Source organism: Sycon ciliatum, chromosome 12, assembly GCF_964019385.1.
Source record: "Sycon ciliatum chromosome 12, ocSycCili1.1, whole genome shotgun sequence".
Lineage (NCBI taxonomy): Eukaryota > Metazoa > Porifera > Calcarea > Leucosolenida > Sycettidae > Sycon > Sycon ciliatum.
The window spans coordinates 7,833,866-7,852,885 of record NC_088654.1 but is presented as its reverse complement, the minus strand read 5'-3'; the positions used below and the strand labels follow the sequence as shown (position 1 = coordinate 7,852,885).

General features: G+C 51.9%; 2 protein-coding genes across 2 annotated transcripts; one reads left to right on the top strand and one right to left on the bottom strand.

Annotated features, from left to right (window-relative positions):
- Positions 1 to 589: 589 nt before the first annotated feature.
- LOC135827929 (mite group 2 allergen-like Ixo r 2) lies at positions 590 to 1,099 on the bottom strand. Its single transcript, XM_065340366.1, has one exon. The coding sequence runs from the start codon at positions 1,097 to 1,099 to the stop codon at positions 590 to 592; it is 510 nt and encodes a 169-aa protein (XP_065196438.1).
- A 5,359-nt stretch (positions 1,100 to 6,458) lies between these two features.
- Positions 6,459 to 7,343, top strand: LOC135827928 (uncharacterized). The gene has a single exon (XM_065340365.1). It carries the CDS (start codon positions 6,459 to 6,461, stop codon positions 7,341 to 7,343), a length of 885 nt encoding a protein of 294 aa, XP_065196437.1.
- The last annotated feature ends 11,677 nt before the right edge of the window (positions 7,344 to 19,020 follow it).

Sequence of the window (19,020 nt, the reverse complement as noted above, 5' to 3'; positions counted from 1 at the left end):
GCACACCAATCGTCACACTCACACAAAGACAGTTTTGCATTTTGTACTCTTTAAAAAAATAAAAGACAACAACACTTGAAAGTGATAAACATACACACAATGAAACATCTTGCAGGGTGATACAGAACAGAGATGCAGAGGCAAATCCTTGTCATGCCAGTTTGCAAGGGCATCCCAGCAAAATTGGCCCAAAACTTCAGCAAAAAAAAGTATTAAAAATGCCACCTATAGGCCCTAGTACGAGATAAATATCTACACGACATCAGCCAATCTCGATCATGCAATTATCTTGTAATAATTATTATGATCTTCGAAGAATAAGCGATACACACAAATCCACACACACACCAACCGCCTGGTTCCTTTCTAATGGTCTATAATGTTCGATTTCAGGGAAAAATTAACTCAAGGCAAGCATGAGAGAGACCAACTCGAGAGGACCTACCAACGTTCACATCGCCTTCTTAGTGGCACGATGAAGATATAGGTTGGCAGGAAGCAGGTGGCAATAGAGCGACGCGTTTGCACAGCTGTTGAAGGCGCCGACTTGAAATTCAGCGGAAATTGCCAAAAGAATCACTCGAGGTGTCTACACTGCAATGATGGGCCTTCTGATCTCTACGCCACTCTTATCCACGCCGATGAGCGAGTCGAAGCAGAGAATTTCGTTGTCTGACTTGTCCTTCACCGACCATCTGAAGGGAATCTCCTTAGGTAGAATTATAAGCGGCGTGTTCTTGGGGATGGACATCACCGATTTGTAGATAACCGTCTGTCCTTTTTTCAACGGACACTCAGCGCCAGACAATTCCTTGCACATATGAATCTGACTGAAGCCGGGATACGGCAGGCGAACACCGTGGAAAACGGCGGACAGCGACACGTCGCCAGAAGTGACATCTTCACCGACCGTGACGTTGATGGTGACATTGTAGAAGGTGTTGGGCTTGAGTGGGCAAGGAAACTGAACACACGGGTCGACATTCACCGAGTGAATAGTTGCAGAGCTGGGGCAAGGCTTGAATTTGATGTCCAAGCTCGTTGCCGCCCACGCCTGGGACAGGCCAGCAAGGAAGAGAGCAAACGCCACAGACCTCATCACTGTGGTTCTACAGGACCTGCAAATTCTTTCTCCTGCACACGTCAAGTCGACTACAAGTACAAAGCAAAAGTGAACCTGGACATGCCAAGGTTGCGCGTTTTGTCTGACCCAGTATGGCAATACTGGTGGTCCGATTCAAATCCCTCGCGCCTCCAGCATGTAACGCGAATGTGACCGCAGCTGTGCGAGCACATTTGTACTACTCGTGTTGCCTTGTGCAAGTTTTGCAACACTCCGTATCATCAGTCTGATCATGACAAAACCGTGCCTTTCGTGCACGATATGGTACATGAGCTCACACTCAAAGGGCCAATATGGGCGTTTTCGCGCCTCACCATCCCTCCATAACCGTTTGGCGGGGTCCCGTATCCATACCCCGTAGATACTGCATGCTGTTCGTGTTCGTACTCGTAGACTCCACGGTAGATCTACGGCCGGTGTTGCCATGTCGAGAATCACGCCAGGCAGTCACGACTGTCACGCACCAGCTAGCTGCATCAAGAGGTTCATTATTTTATGTACTCTTGGCTGCACATCGATCATCTCCGAGTCCGACTCCACAGATCGCAGAGATGTACTTCTTTTCTCGTCCCAAGCATCTCCAACTGATTTAATAATGTATGTCCTGTAGGCCAGACGCGGGATCAATTTTGGGACATGTAAAATATACCAAGAGTGGAAGTGGAACTGGAGACTGTGGAGTGGAAGTATTACAAGTAGTAGTTCCTGCTCTGAGTTTTTCAGACAGTTTTGTAGAAGATGCGACACGCGATGCGACAGGCGCGAAACCGGGAAAACCCCAAATTGCAGCCATGTCGCACCCCACGCAACTTTTGCATTGTTGCGATGCGATGCGATGCGACAAGCGATTATCATTTGGCGTACGATTTGACCTTTTCTACAGCAAAGTTGTACAAAGGTTCAAGAGTTGCCTATAAATGTGTACAAGTTGTATCAAACCGCGCGAATATCATGGTGACGTAGCCAAATCAGCAAGATGTTGTCGCATCGCTGACTTCTTCTGTGAATGGTATTTCGCGAGTTCGCATCGCACGCATCCGTCGCAGATCACGTCGCATCGCGTGTCGCATCGCAAAAAAGCTTCAGTGAATCCCGCTTTAAAGGGGAAGTATACCCTAAAATCAAATTTTCACCAGTTGTAGTCTTCGGGGTGCCGAGTCGAATGGTCTTGGTCCGAGGAAGCTGCGACGCTCCCTTCCTACTTGAATCCCAATCGAACTCGCGCACTTCCACCGAAACTGGGTGACTGCGCCCTACTAGATGGGGATTTGTATGCAAAATGTCACTAAAAGCGCCATTTCGTTCTTATAAAAGCACGGATGACCGCGATTGGCCCATATGTTGTACTCTTTTGGACGCTGAGTCGACTGGTTTTGGTCCGAAAAGGCTGCGATGCAGCGTTCCTCCTTTATTCCCAATCGAACATGGTTGAAGAAGCGGTCACGTGGTCCTGGTTGCCCAAATCACCTGGTCACCGCGCCAGCAGGCGACAACTTTCACACCAAGGTTCAACTCGAGTGACAGGACTGCACCCAAAAAAGGTCAAACAGGCTAGTAAGTTGTACCCTGCAGGCACGGTGACCAGGTGACTGGTGTACGCAGGAGCACGTGACCACTTGTTCAACCATGTTCGATTGGGAATAAAGGAGGAACGCTGCATCGCAGCCTTTTCGGACCAAAACCAGTCGACTCAGCGTCCAAAAGAGTACAACATATGGGCCAATCGCGGTCATCCGTGCTTTTATAAGAACGAAATGGCGCTTTTAGTGACATTTTGCATACAAATCCCCATCTAGTAGGGCGCAGTCACCCAGTTTCGGTGGAAGTGCGCGAGTTCGATTGGGATTCAAGTAGGAAGGGAGCGTCTCAGCTTCCTCGGACCAAGACCAATCGACTCAGCACCCCGAAGACTACAACTGGTGAAAATTTGATTTTAGGGTATACTTCCCCTTTAAGCGGGATTCATCGCAAAAGTTGAGCCAAGCTCAACTTCTGCGATGGCCTGCGATGGCCCAGTTGCGGCAGTTGCGTGGGGTGCGACATGGCTGCGATTTGGGGTTTTCCCGGTTTCGCGAAAGAAAAAGAAAAAAGGCCCAACCCTGCCCGGCCAGGTATTTGGACTTACGGGGGCCGCCATGGCAAATAATAAGTAGTGAAAATGAGCTAGTATGGCTGTGAAAACAGTCTATATGACAATATTCAGTCAGCCATAATGGATGCGTCCGCAGCGACCACAGCTGCAGATGACGCGACAGGAGCATGGGCAGAAAAATGGATCGGCTACCACGCACACACATTACACTGGCCCGTATTAGCGCTACGCTAAGACGACACCGGATGAACGCCATGGTGAGGGAGTAGGGCTCACCGGTCTTCTCTGCAAGCAACACAGCAATTCTCTTGTACAGAGCTGACGCACACTTGCTCATGCCGCCGTCGTAGAGAACACGGCCGGGACAAACGAGGCATGCTCTACATCACGCAAGCGCTGTTCGTACGAACGCTTCTTTGCCTTCTCATGGCGGGTGTAGGCTGCGGAGACGGAGGAGGAGCGATTTGAGGGCGCAAATGGGTTGAAAACCCTGACATCAATAAATTTATGTGCGTTCAAATCGTCCTCCCCATATCCCGTTAGCGGCCACGTCCAATCTGGCAGCATCGGCACGAATGGCAGTGCGAAGAGACAGCTGCTCACCCGACAGAGGCTCGAGGTGCGGCTCAACGGAGACATTGGTAGCTACTCTCTTCAGAAGGCCAGCTGTCACATCTCGAATTTCATTGTGGCGAATACTGGGGTACCCACCCGTTGGACAGCTCGAGGCATGGGCGATGGTGAACTGGCTCCCACAAGAGCACGCAGACGGCATGTGCGGTAGTCTCCAGTTGTAGCGGAGATGTAAACCATCCCGAAACTCCGCCTTCGCCATAGCAAAGCCATGGCGTTTCAGGGGTCGGCATGTCAACCACCCTGAGGCTCCCTTCTCCGCTGCAAGCTCAACTGTGCGATGTTGGTCTGCACCCAGTGAAGAGCATACAGTGGCAGCGTGGGTTCGGAGAGCGTTGCGAGCTGACGTCTGAACTGCCTTCTTGGCTGCTTGTCCATCACAGATAGCATCGCCAAGCGGCATCACTTGCTGGATGATGTTGTGTTGCAGGGTGCTGGTGATTTGCTTCGATGACTGATACTGAGAGGCCAGCTGGGTCGGGTCAATGATACCAAGGCCCCCGTAACGGCAGGGCAGGGCAAGCACAGCGCGGTCCTCCTCGCAGATCTGACGTCCGGTGATCGCAGGGATCAGTTTGTCCCGGATAGCACTCTCCAGTGGCCCAAAGCTTTGAGCAGCGTTGGACATGGTGCGGCACAGAAAGGACCACTTGTGTTTCGAGTCACTGGTGAATGCTGAGAAGGCAGCCTGCGGTTGAGACGACGCAATGACGGTTAGACTAGCTGGCCTATCCAAGATTCGACTTTGCCCTCGACATAGGATTGGAGGAACTCAGCAGTACCAATTGCAGCACCTACATGTAGGTAGCGACACCCATCCACACGAATGGTCACCCCAGTGTCCCTGAATAGCTCCTGCGCCAGCCCGAGGACTGCCGGTTTGACGAGGAGGACAGATTTACTCGTGTCCAGGTGGCATCCGTACAAGGGACCTTTGGTGGTCAGCGCATCCCACCAAGCCCGTACCTTCACGAACTTTCCACCAGCACTTGAGTCATCAGCAAACCAAGCCTGCACCGTCCCCTCAGTCGCCACAGACCGCAGCAGGGGTAGGACACCGAGAGCATGCGCTGAGAGTGGCATCGCAATAGGGTCTCCCTGCGTTGTACCTTCACGGGACCGTATCACCTCAGGCTCTGCCGACAATTAGGTTGGCAGGGTGCCGGTACGTATTGATAACGATAGCAGACATAGCCGGGCAGAGGTGCTGGATGTTGTGAAGACCGTGCTTCGCGGTTTAAACGGTTAAACGCATTGGAAACATCCGCCATCAACAGCGCCTCTGTGTCGTCATCGTCGAAAACAGTCGTCATGGCATGAACGGCTGCCTCAATGCCACTCTCATGTCCAGCGCAGACCTGCAGACTGCCTGCAGCCTCTTGGATATCGTCCAGTGTGTGTACTCTCTGGTAGCATGCATGCTCGAGTCGAACCGCGCGTGCCGCACGAAAAAAAGTTCAAAAAAATAGTAACAGTTCTTGACATCATGACGTGAGTCACGTGACACTCACCGAGTCACCAGTCACACAGTCTAGTACAGTCAGTGTATAGCAGGGAGTCGTAAAAAATTTACGACTCCCTGGTGTATAGTCTACACTCTACAGTCTACAGAGTACAGAATGCTGAGTGTCGTCTGGGTTAAAGGGGAAGTTAAGGCAAAAATTAAAATTTCACCAGTTGTAGTCTTCGGGGTGCTGAGTCGAATGGTCGTGGTCCGAGGAAGCTGAGACGCTCCCTTCCTACTTGAATCCCAATCGAACTCGCGCACTTCCACCGAAACTGGGTGACTGCGCCCTACGAGATGGGGATTTGTATGCAAAATGTCACTAAAAGCGCCATTTCGTTCTTATAAAAGCACGGATGACCGCGATTGGCCCATATGTTGTAGTCTTTTGGACGCTGAGTCGACTGGTTTTGGTCCGAAAAGGCTGCGATGCGGCGTTCCTCCTTTATTCCCAATCGAACATGGTTGAACAAGCGGTCACGTGCTCCTGCGTACACCAGTCACCTGGTCACCGTGCCTGCAGGGTACAACTTACTAGCCTGTTTGACCTTTTGTAGCGGATTCTCGGTCACATGACCTGATTTACTTCGGTTTCAATGAAATTCTCATATTATTGGCTTCATGAAATTCTCCGGTCTCGCGGTCACACTTATATATGTATTACGACCGCTTTACCGTATCAGCATGCGCCGTTCACTTCCGCACCGTATTATCCTTATTTGCATGCGTACTACAGCTGTGTACAACTAGATTCCAGTGCGCCGCTGGCCTTCCCTTTTGGTATAGTTGTACCGTACACCGTATTCAGCAGGCGAGCAGAATTCGCCGCTCCTTGCCTTTTGCCTTGCTTCCATTATCTCTCTCTCTCTGGTTGTGAGCCGAACAGTAATGTTTCTGTCCTCTCTGTAATCTACAAAGTAACATTAGTTATGACACCAGATTCAATCGTTCGAAGTTAGTTCTAAATTCACGAATCCAGACTTTTGTATAGAATTACGTAGCGCACTGCTACAATTGGTGACCCCGTCTAGTGTTCGATCACTCGCGATCGCTCAGTGGTCTGCACGCAGCATTGAATTTTAGTATTTTACGAGCACTGGTACAGTATGAATACATCAAACTCCGCAGCTAGCACACCTATCCGCAGCGTAGGTCGTGGCCAACTGCTGTCCAGAATCACGGGCGCTGGAACTTCCGCAGCAGGCGGTACAGCCCGCGACAGTGAGGTGGCCGCGGTCAGCTTGAACGTCAAGCTGCCACCTTACTGGGCTGCTGACCCCCAGGTTTGGTTCGCACAGGTGGAATCCCTGTTTTCCACCCGTCGCATCACCAGCCAGGTGACCAAATATCAGTATGTGGTGGGATCTCTGACACCCGAGTATGCGGCAGAGGTGCGTGACATCATCCTGGATCCTCCAGCTCAACAGCCGTACGACGCCCTCCGCGAGCGTCTGATTCACCGCACGCAGATGTCAGCACAGCAGCGTTTGCGCCTGCTGATTTCGGACGAGGAGCTGGGCGACAAGAAGCCTACCCAGCTTTTACGCAAGCTGCAGCAGTTGGTAGGTGAGAACGCCATGCCTGAAAAACTATTGCGCGAGCTGTTTGTCAGCCGGTTGCCCCGATCGGCCAAGTCAATAGTAGCATCCTGCCCTGCATCACTGTCGCTGCAGGATCTGGCAGAAATGGCTGACAGGATAGTGGAGGCAGCTGGTCCCAGTGCGGCAGTACATGCAGTTCGCAACACTGGCGAGTCAGAGGCAATGGCCGCCATTGCAGCTCTCCGGGACCAAGTTGCCGCCCTGACGACCACTGTAACCGAGCTGAAACAGCAGCACGGCCGCTCTCGCTTCCGCAGCCAACCCCGCAGTCGCTCGGTTTCACCGCATAGCAGTGGTTTATGCCATTTTCACCGCAAGTTTGGTGTGCAAGCCCGGCGGTGTGAAGCCCCGTGCTCCTGGTCGTCGGGAAATGCCCCGGCCAGCCAGTAGCGGCTCCTGTGTCTGGCCCACCTACCTCCCGCCGCCTCTATGTCCGTGACGTCACCAGCGGAACCCGTTTCCTAGTGGATACCGGTGCTGACGTCAGCCTGCTGCCAGCCACTTCTGAACACCGCCGCCACGTCGATCCGACTGGTCAGTGTCAGCTCCGTGCTGCTAATGGCTCTGCTATTCCGGCTTTCGGGCAGAGGTGTTTGACCCTTGACCTTGGTCTTAGACGAACATTCCCTTGGATATTTGTCGTTGCTGAAGTGAAGGAGCCGATCCTGGGGGCTGATTTCCTCCATCGGTTCAGTCTCCAAGTCGACCTTCATGGACGCACCATCCGTGACAACTCCACTGACCTCCAGGTCAATTGCATTCCTGCCGAAACCGCATCGCTCAGCTGCTCCTTGGTTTCCGCCCCGGTGGCCACAGCACCAGCATTCACCGGCCTGCTTGCCGAGTTCCCAAGCCTCACCAAACCATGCTGTTATGACCTGCCGGTCAAGCACTCGGTGGAGCACCATATTGTGACTACCGGCCCGGCACTGCATGCCCGCACTCGTCGGCTGGCTCCAGACCGCCTGGCAACGGCCAGAGCTGAGTTCCAGCATATGCTGTCCCTGGGCATCATTCGGCCATCCTCCTCGCCCTGGTCCAGCCCTCTCCACATGGTTCCTAAACCCAATGGAGACTGGAGGCCATGTGGAGACTACCGACTCCTGAATAAAGTCACCGAACCGGATCGGTATCCGATTCCTCATATTCAGGATTTCACCAGCAGTCTCCATGGTGCTACAGTGTTTTCGAAACTGGATCTGGTCAGAGCGTATCACCAGATACCAGTAACCCCAGCCGACATTCCCAAGACTGCCATCACGACTCCGTTCGGGTTATTTGAGTTCATCAGGATGCCCTTCGGCCTCCGGAACGCAGCACAGTCATTCCAGCGGTTTATCGATTCAGTATTGCATGGCCTGGATTTCTGCTACGTCTACCTCGATGACCTCCTAATCGCCAGCTCCGACCACGCTACGCACCTGCAACATCTGCGCCTGGTGTTTGAGCGCCTGCAGCAGCATGGTTTGGTGATCAACCCCGCTAAGTGCGTTTTCGGCCAGCCGTCCCTGACGTTTCTGGGCCATCTGGTTAACGCCCAGGGCATCAGCCCGCTACCGGCAAGAGTCGACGGCGTGGCTCAGTACTCCCTTCCAACATCTCGCCGCCAGCTTCGCGAGTTTCTGGGCATGGTCAACTTTTACCGGCGCTTTATTCCCCAGGCATCCGACATCCTCCAACCACTGACGGATCTGCTTGGTGGACCTCAGCGTCCGAAGAACTGTCCCCTGAAACTTGGCACTGCCGCTGTCACGGCATTCCATGCTGCCAAGGACGCGCTTGCTGCAGCAACGCTGCTCATCCACCCCAACCCGGATGCACCCCTCCAGCTCGTTGTGGATGCATCAGATGTCGGAGTTGGCGGGGCCCTTCAACAGCTTGTTGATGGGGCATGGCAGCCGCTCGCTTTCTTTTCCAAACGAATGCAACCAGCTCAGAGTCGCTACAGCACGTTCGGTCGAGAATTGCTAGCTGCGTACCTGGCAGTAAAGCATTTCCGGCATCACCTGGAAGGCCGCTGCTTCCACATTCTCACGGACCATCGCCCGTTAGTGTTCGCCATGCAAGCTGCTGGTACTAGCCACTCACCTCGTGAGCTCCGGCACCTGTCCTACGTGGCTGAATTCACGACGGATCTCCGCTTCCTGCGTGGGGCTGACAATGTTGTTGCTGACGCTCTGTCTCGCGCCACTGTTGATGCAGTAACCGCGCCGCCGGCCGCTGTCGACTTTCAGGCTCTGGCAGCCGCCCAGCAGTCTGATCCCGAGCTACTCTCCGCTCAGCAAGACACGCAGTCGTCTCTGAAGCTTCAGCCAATCCCGTACGGTTCCGCTACCCAGCCTGTGGTGTGCGACATGTCGACCGGCACTGCCCGCCCGTTTGTACCGTTGTCCTTTCGCAAGACCGTCTTCAACAGCCTGCACTCCCTTGCACATCCGGGTATTCGTGCCACTCAGCGTATGGTTTCGGCACGCTACGTCTGGCCCGGCATGCAAAAGGACGTCCGGGAATGGACCCGCTGCTGCCCCTCCTGTCAGCTGAGCAAAGTGACCCGCCACACCCAGGCTCCGCTTGGCCAGTTTCTGCCACCCGATGAGCGCTTTGACCACATCCACATTGATTTGGTCGGCCCTTTGCCTCCCTCCGGTGGTTGCACCTATCTGCTGACCTGCGTGGATCGCTTTACCCGCTGGCCAGAGGCCATTCCGATCAAGGACGCCGCCGCGGAAACAGTTGCCACCGCTTTCATCGCTGGGTGGATTGCCCGCTTCGGCGTCCCATCTGTCGTCACCACAGATCGTGGCGCCCAGTTTGAGTCCGCGCTTTTCCGCCACTTGTTGGCCCTGCTCGGCACCTGCCGGACTCGGACAACTTCCTACCGTCCACAATGCAATGGCCTCGTCGAGCGTTTCCACCGCCACCTAAAGGCTGCTCTGAAGTGCCACCCTCATCCTGGTGCCTGGAATGCAATGATGCCCCTGGTGTTGCTGGGCATTCGCGCTAGCCTGCGCGAGGAGTTCCAGTGCAGTTCCGCGGAGCTGGTCTATGGCACCACTCTCCGCTTGCCATCTGAGTTCTTCCAGCCACCGCCATCTATGCCGTCGGTGCCCGTTTACGTTCAGTTCCTCCGGGATGTATTGCAAAACATCCGGCCCTCAGCCGTTGGCCCTCGCCAGTCCAACCGCCCAGTATACGTGCCGAAGGATCTGTCAACGTGCGACTTTGTGTACATCCGTACCGACAGTGTCCGCAAGCCGCTCCAACCACCGTACACTGGTCCGTTCCGTGTCCTCAAGCGTGCTGACAAGCATTTCACGGTCGACGTCAAGGGCAAGGCCGACCAGGTAAGCATTGACCGCTTGAAGCCCGCATATGCTCTGCCTGTTACAGCTGCTGCTGCTTCTGCTCTTTCTCTGATTGTCCCGCCGGTTGCTGCTGCTGCCCCACCCCCTGCACGTGCTGTTCGCTTTGCTACCTGATCGGCTGGGCTCCTCCGTTCTTTGTCGCCGTGGGCTTTATGTCGGACCTTTTCTGGTTGCCGTGCGGTTTTCATTTTTTCTTCTTCCTTTATACGCTTCTTCTTCTACTACGTTGCGGTTGCCGTTTCTCTCCTTTCCAAAGTTATCGTTTCCTGCCTCCGGCTTGTACACTGGCAGGGGAGTAATGTAGCGGATTCTCGGTCACATGACCTGATTTACTTCGGTTTCAATGAAATTCTCATATTATTGGCTTCATGAAATTCTCCGGTCTCGCGGTCACACTTATATATGTATTACGACCGCTTTACCGTATCAGCATGCGCCGTTCACTTCCGCACCGTATTATCCTTATTTGCATGCGTACTACAGCTGTGTACAACTAGATTCCAGTGCGCCGCTGGCCTTCCCTTTTGGTATAGTTGTACCGTACACCGTATTCAGCAGGCGAGCAGAATTCGCCGCTCCTTGCCTTTTGCCTTGCTTCCATTATCTCTCTCTCTCTGGTTGTGAGCCGAACAGTAATGTTTCTGTCCTCTCTGTAATCTACAAAGTAACATTAGTTATGACACCAGATTCAATCGTTCGAAGTTAGTTCTAAATTCACGAATCCAGACTTTTGTATAGAATTACGTAGCGCACTGCTACACTTTTTTGGGTGCAGTCCTGTCACTCGAGTTGAACTCGAGTTGAACCTTGGTGTGAAAGTTGTCACCTGCTGGCGTGGTGACCAGGTGATTTGGGCACCCAGGACCACGTGACCACTTGTTCAACCATGTTCGATTGGGAATAAAGGAGGAACGCTGCATCGCAGCCTTTTCGGACCAAAACCAGTCGACTCAGCGTCCAAAAGACTACAACATATGGGCCAATCGCGGTCATCCGTGTTTTTATAAGAATGAAATGGCGCTTTTAGTGACATTTTGCATACAAATCCCCATCTAGTAGGGCGCAGTCACCCAGTTTCGGTGGAAGTGCGCGAGTTCGATTGGGATTCAAGTAGGAAGGGAGCGTCTCAGCTTCCTCGGACCAAGACCATTCGACTCAGCACCCCGAAGACTACAACTGGTGAAATTTTGATTTTTGCCTTAACTTCCCCTTTAACCCTCAACTCTTGTTATATGGCTGTATTGTTTTCGCTATTACTAGTGAGGTTTTGCATTCCCAATTTCAGTACAGCGTTCTTCGGTCATTTGTCAAACATCAAAATGTCGAATTTTCGCACCAACGTTTGTTTTGCAAGTCGAAAATGATGTGTTTTCATTTCGTGAGCCCCAGCATCAGCAACGTCCTGTCAAGTGCTCCTTTTCTTGCTGATTACAACGAACTTTGATCGCCCAAAGAGTCGAGGGCCAAACCTGCCTCCTCAGTCGCCTCAGAAAAACCAACTCCATGGCCAAGTCAAATTTTATGCGTGTCGCCATAGTCTTTTCAGCCACACAGATGACGGTGAGGACACTCCAGGCGAAAGAGAGTCGACAGGCAGCGGAGACAGAGGAGCAATCAGAGGTAGCTGACGATGCTATGTCGCCAAAGACGCCTGCCAAGCGATGCCGAGATAAGAAACCTCTTTGAATAAATCACGCGCTAGCGCTCTTCTACAAGAAAATGCATCCGAAAAATATTTTCGGCAAAGTGAGCTTTTTCCGAACAAACACTCCGAATCTTCGTGTGCATTTTCGACCTCGCTCCCGCGTGCCGAATCTTTTTGCCGAATTTCGGAATGCAAAACCTCACTACTATTAATTTAATAGGGCCCAAACAAATAATGACCTTGTTTCCGGTCGCCCGACCGGGCCACTTTTTCCCAAATTCTGAAACTTTTTTTTGGTGCCAAATGTATACAAACGGTGGCAATGCCATGTGTGCAAGTGCACTCAACGAGTCATAACTCAGTCAAATCTCAACCGAATTCCACAATCAAAAGACCTACTAGGTAGCAAAGATTCTCAGCTGTCGGCTCGAAAACCTCCGGGGTCGATACGAGCTAGAATAACGGAGCTGGAAGGACTCGAACTGTTTGCTTGATTTCTCAGGATGTACGAAAACAGGAATACACCACATGCTGTACAAGAACAGTGAGTCAGTACGCAGTCAACTAACTTTGACATTGATCCTTGCCGTGATATATGTATAATGTACATGTGTAGGTGCTCTTGTCCATCAATACCACAACAATTGAGGAACCAAAATAAAATATCCAAAAAAAGTTTCATTCCGGCCGACCGAGTCTCCTTTTTGAGGGGTTGCCGACCGGAAACAAGCCTATTTTTTGTTTTGGCCTAGTTAGTTTTCTTTGTTAGGCCAAACTAAAGAAGGTGTGTGGTTCGACTAACATGGACATTTTTTTTACGGGCGGGCGGGCGGATTTTTTTTTTTTAATATATTTTTTAGTACATGTAAATACACTGTATACGCGTATCGAGTAGACTCTACTACCAGCACAAGGCAGCAGTCGTACCACTCACTGCACTGCACTGCAGTACAACTACAAGTCAAGTCCAAAAGGAGCCGCCTGCGTCCGCAGACTACAGTCCATTCATAAAAAAATGGGTCCTGGCTCTGGCGAGCTCCCGTATTTGGCGATTTTTTGTGATTTCATCGTACACAGTGCAGTGCTGCGAACTTTGAAATTTGAAAAAGGGTCCAAAAAGGGTGCCTGAACTGGGGTTCGAACCGCAGAATGCACTGTTGCAGGCGGGGGTCAAACGGCCTGGATTTTGATGGTTTTTCCCAATTCAGTGCTTTTGGGGCAAAACCTGGCCGAAATCCTATTCTTGCTATGGCTTGCTTTTTGGACAAAAAAACTTCAGAAACATAATTGGAAGAGGATTCCATATGGGATTGCAGAAAAAAATTCTAAAAAAACTCAACGTTTGACCCATTTATGGCCAAAAGCTAGAAGTTCATTTTTTTCTGAATGGACTCAGGCGCAGACTCACGCAGCACAGCACGTAGACGTGGACGTGTTCAGTCCACGTACGTCAGTCACACGACAGCCCGCCGAAAAAAAGTTACGGTCGGGCTGAAATTGTACGGTCGGTCGGGTGAGTCGAACCACACACCTTCTTTAGTTTGGCCTTATGATTTCTTTTTTTCTTTTTACCAGGCGTGGGCCATCCCCTGAATTCATCATAGGTGCCAAACATTCTTTTTTCTTTAGTTTTCTTTGTTATGATTTCTTTTTTTCTTTTTCTTTTTACCAGGCGTGCACGCGTGGGCCATCCATAGCAGGGAGTAGTACAATACGGTATTGTACTACTCCCTGATGATCCATAGCATAGGTATGTGCCAGACATTCTTTTTTCTTTTTACCAGGCGTGGGCCATTACATCCCCTGAATTCATAGGTGCCAACAGAATACAGACTACTGATACTACCAAGAGTAGATAAACATTTATCTACTCTTGATACCATGGATACTACACACATTGACTACTGGTATACAGATTACAGAGTACAGTCCTTTGATGACACACGTGACGTGTGTGCTCGTGCAAAAAAGGCCCTGTTCATAAAATAGTTTCCTCTGAGACAAAAATGCGATAATACTCATAAAATCGTAGGATTTGAAATGAAAGGAAGATGTTTCTGCAAGAAACATAATCATCATCAAACAATAGCTCTCCATTGTTCAGGCATGTGAGTAACCTGGGAAGAGTTGCCAATGGCCAGATGGATTTCTCGAGCAAGAGGAACGCGTTTTCGGACAATCTGTGTCAGAATGCAGTTTCGATGGCCGTTCGCAGATATAGAAATGGCTGACCAATAAGCAAGTGTGGGTGAAGTGACGGTGCTCAGCCACTATCATGGCGGCGAAACTGAGGCTCCTGGGCGTGCTCGAGCGCTGCACGACAGCGCTAAGTCGGGCATCGACCTGCACGGCGAGCCCGCAATGCCGCCAGCAACGACAGACATTCCATACCCTATCCGGTGATCGGTACCTTGGAGCGTGTAGACTGGCACGCGGCCTAGATGGCAAATCTACTGCTGCGTGTTCTACCCGAATGCAGAGCGACAGCCTCCCCAGATCCCAGTACGGGGACACCGACCCTGGTTGTGGGAACGGCCCAGACACAGGGACCATTCCGCGTGGTGTAGCGGCGCCCGGGGCAAAGGCTCGCTTCCGCGGCAACGACCTGGCACGCCTGCTGGTACACGACAGTCGACGGCCAGACGTGGATTTTCCCGCGGACAGCCAGCATGTCAAGCATTGCGAGCGTGTGCTGGACAAGGTGTGCGAGTACTTCGAGTGGGACGTCGTCCAGACGATAGTCGACGGGCGCGACCCGCTGCTGCGCACACTGCGGGAGGGGAATTCCCGCGGCCTGACTCGGCTGGCACTGCTGGCCGCGGAGGGTCTGGGCGCGAGGGCGGAGAGCGCTACCGCAGCCGACGTGCGCAACGTTCTCGTCCTGGTGCGTCACCTTCGCTGGGTGCCGCGCACGATCACCGTCCTGTTGGACCGGGCGGAGACGATAATCACGCTGCATATCGCTCAAGTTGGTGACGTTCACCTGCTGACCGAGCTGCTACCTGTGTTGGCCAGCCGAATAGAGGATCAACGATTCTGGCGGGACAGTCCTATCGTCAGTCGAGTACTGGACCAGCTTGCTAGCATGTTCAACGAGGGAGCACTTTCCAGAATGACCGATCCGGCCGAACAATGGGCGTGCGTTCTTGGCTTCGCGCAGGGAATGGATCTGCTGCGAATTCGTCACGCCGACTCGCTCTGTGCGTTCTCCAACGATTTGCTGTCTGTGCTGGCAGACAATCCGATCCGGGACGTCGCCGGCGCAGAAATGATCCTGTGCTTGTTCGCGAATCTGCGCGTTCAGTGTCCCACCGCTCTGCTGGATCGCCTCGGAGAGCAGCTCGCGGACGTCTGCAGCGCCGGAGCAAGTCTCCCGTCGCTGGTCATGGTTGCGTGGGCCTACGCTTGCCTGGGCCATGCCGCCCCATCGCGCGTCACGCGCGCCGTCCGCACGCACATCGTCGAGGCGATCTCCAACCAGCAGGGCGGCACGATGTCGGCCTCGCCCATGTTCAGCCGGCCAGTGATCAGGGACGGGGTGGAGCAGAATGTCCACGCTCTGTCCTTAGCGACTCTGTATCATCTGCACCAGGCGCTGCCGCAGCTGCATGTGGATCTGCCTAGCGCCAGGGCGTGCGTTGAATCACTCATGCCGCGGGTGACCGCCGTCAAGACGAGACTCACCAAGGAGCTGCGCGATCAAAACTTCTCCTGTCACGCTTGCATTCACATGCACGGTTCGGTTTTACTTGCCGCTCTGCTGCACTCCACGTCGGGTCGATTGGTGCCGTGGAGCGACGAGTACCCGGAGCCGCATGACGTCACCATGGAAACGGCGCACGTGTTTGGCGACGTGGTGCCAGTGGCGCTCATCACGTACGCGCCGCACAATCTGCTGAAGTTCTTCTCGGAGCCGCGCTCGGTACAAGTGTCCAACGAAGGCACCACTGCTCCCTGGGAAACACCCTGGTCGTCGTCGTCGTCATCGTCGTCATCCGAGGCGTTCTCTAATGATCCGTTCCGTCCGCAAGCCGATAAACAGGCTCTCGGGTGGCTCTACCCGGACATCGCGCCGATCTTTGGCGGACCCTGGGCTGCGCAGCAAAGCTACCTGCAGTCGCGTGGCTGGATTGTCGCCACCATGCAGACGCACGTGATTCACCGCTGTTCTCGTTCCGACTTGTCTCTTCTAGCATTGGGCGCGAAGTATATGCAACAGGCGGTTCTCAGACGTGGTCTTCCCTAGCCGCTCTCTGTCTCTCTGTCTCTTTCTCTCTGTCTCTTTCTCTCTGTGCCTCTCTCCCTGTGTTTGTATGTGTGTGTGTGCGTGTCTTTCCCTTTGTGTGTGTGTGTGTGTGTGTGTGTGCGTGTGTGTGTGTCTCTCTCTCTCTCGCTCTCTCCCTCTTTCTCTCAAACAAACAAAAAACATCAGTGTTCCAAACTCATTGGTGTCCGGTTTATCTAGGGTGTCGTGCGAGATCTCGTGTCGGTACTGAACCAACTTTTTTTGTATTCTCTCACGGCTGGTCCAGTTTGGCAGTGGCGGGTCCATTGCTTCCGCTGTGGTTGCCTTTTTGTGTTTTTGTCGGCTTACTATTGCTTTCGCCATTTGAAAACTAACCTTAGTGCCTGAGTGCACTGAGAACTGAGAAGGTGTTCTGCTATTATACTGTCTTTTTAATCAACGACTTTTAATGCTTCTTAACTGGCGGGTAGTGTGTGTGTGTGTGTGTGTGTGTGTGTGTGTGTGTGTGTGTGTGTGTGTGTGTGTGTGTGTGTGTGTGTGTGTGTGTGTGTGTGTGTGTTTAGGGATTCACTGGCCAGAAAAAAAGCCACTTCATAGCTGTGTGGTGTAGACCAGGCTGAATAGTGGCAGTCAATTCTTCAGCCTTGCAAGCTGTTGAATGGTGCAATCCCGGCACAAGTTGCTATGGCTTCGGCTGTAGCATCGCTATCATTGCCTCCGGCGACGGGTGTCAAAAAATGTTTGTGTGTATGTGTGCACGCGCGCGCGTGTGTGTGTGTGTGGGGGGGGGCACATTTGGCTGAGCGGGCCAAGCCGATTGCTGAGCAGCGAGGGGCTTGCCACTGCGGGGATCGTGGGCATTGGTTGCTGCGCACTGTGCTGTGTGTGCCCACTGATATCGAACTGCGCAAGACCGCGGTCGTCACCAGTGCTCGAAGACTGGTCCCCGCCCGACTGCCTAGCCGCGTGATTCGTTCACCCACCACCTCCGATGTCACCATCAGGCTGCGTGCTCCGTCTTCCTCTCTGCATGATGATCCTCTGGAGCCCACGTGACCCTTGTGGCAGTGGCTCTACAGAACATGACAGGTGTGTGTAATCAAAAGCAGGAATGGACAAAGTGCCATGATCGTGTTGTGTTGTGGGTTGGACGTTCGTACTGACCGGGATCAAAGCTATTAGACACCCTTAGCAAGCGACGGCAATGCTTTTTTTTTTACGGTTCTCGTACCTTGATCACCCAAATAACGTTGAAGCTGCAGAGTAAAACGTTACGGGGGCCGATTTATCGTTGTTGCAAACGGTACGTTTTTAGGCCAAATATTGCGCAGAGTGTGCCCATTTCGCCTTGTATCGTGTATATGGCGCCATAGATGGTTATACCGCACGACCTATAAGCTACATGCACACTCATGGCAACAGTGTACTAAAATTACCGTAAAAGTCCGTAAATAAGTACCTGCCCGAAAGAAATACCCCTTTCATTCTTTTGGCTCTGTCTGTTGAAGTCAAGTCAAGCCCGATAAACATACTGCCCGGAATAAGTACCGGTACGGTGCGCACATGCAGCACGTAGCATGTACATCGACATGAAAATGACTTCTATAAATAAAGTATACAACAACAACAACAACTTCTCCACTACACACAAGTCAGGTCCGAAAGTTAGCTCGTGCCCGAAAGTCAGTACCCGCCCGAAAGTTAGTACGGGTGCGGTCACTAAATTCGAAAGTAAATACGTACTTATTTACGGACTTTAACGGTAGAGTGCATCTTGCTAAAGGCCGAACCCAAATCTCGGTATTTTTCCCCTTAGGCCACCCTTTCTTTTTTCGTTGTTTAACGTCCGCGCCCGCTTACCTTTTTGCCTCCGACCTGAAAAAAAAACAAGAAAGTAGTAGTACCAATAATATGCGAAGTTGTAAATACATGATTGTGTAGTTTCACAGTGTGCCGATCATGACCTTAAACTTATAATCTTGCCTCCCGGGCATGCCTTTGTCTTGTGTTCTTTTTCTTTTTTTGTTGGCTTTTAAATATCGTACGGTGTGTGTCCTAGTAAAAATCCAGATGTAATGAATTCATGACATGCTAACTCCATGCTATGTACCTGTTTTGTTGGATTCATCAGGCATGTGCTCCAATGTACCATCAAAGAGTGTTGTTCTATGCCTGCAAGTGCCGTTAGACCCAGATATATTGTATATATCACATGCTTTACTGGTCAAAATGTTTGATTGGGGTTTCCAGTTTTTGGAATGGGCTTTTGTTTTTTTTCCGCCCTCCCGCGTACCTTTTCGCGAAAAAAAGGACGTTAAACAATGAATTAACAAAGGGTGGCCTTACGGTAACACCGATACAACATAACGTTTTTTGCTCAGGGTGTCTATTGTGTTGTTTCTTGTTCCTGTCCCCACACGATACCGAGAATCCACGGAGGCGCAATTTTCCCCGCTACATGTATTGTCTTTCATCCGTGTTTTCGAGAATTTTTGCATAAAAACCCACGTTATCCATGGGAATGAACAAGGAAGCAGAAGCAGTGCATGATGTTGAAAATGTACTACGAGAGGGTAGGGTTCCCCTAACTTTGTAAGTTTGTATAGATTTCTAAACTCGATCAGCAGCATAGCAAAAATGAGTGGCGTGAGTCTACGTGTAGCTGTTAACAGTTGAGAGAAACTTGCAGCGGAACGTGTGGTCTCTCATCAGGAGGAATGGTGCACGTACTGCCATTTCTCACAATCATACAGTGTTTTCAGAACTTTTCACACACACTCGCGTGACATTTCTCACAATACGTGGCCGGAG

Excerpts from the sequence above, each read along its gene's own strand:
- LOC135827928 (XM_065340365.1), top strand. The coding sequence starts at position 6,459 with ATGAATACATCAAACTCCGCAGCTAGCACACCTATCCGCAGCGTAGGT.
- LOC135827929 (XM_065340366.1), bottom strand. The coding sequence starts at position 1,099 with ATGAGGTCTGTGGCGTTTGCTCTCTTCCTTGCTGGCCTGTCCCAGGCG.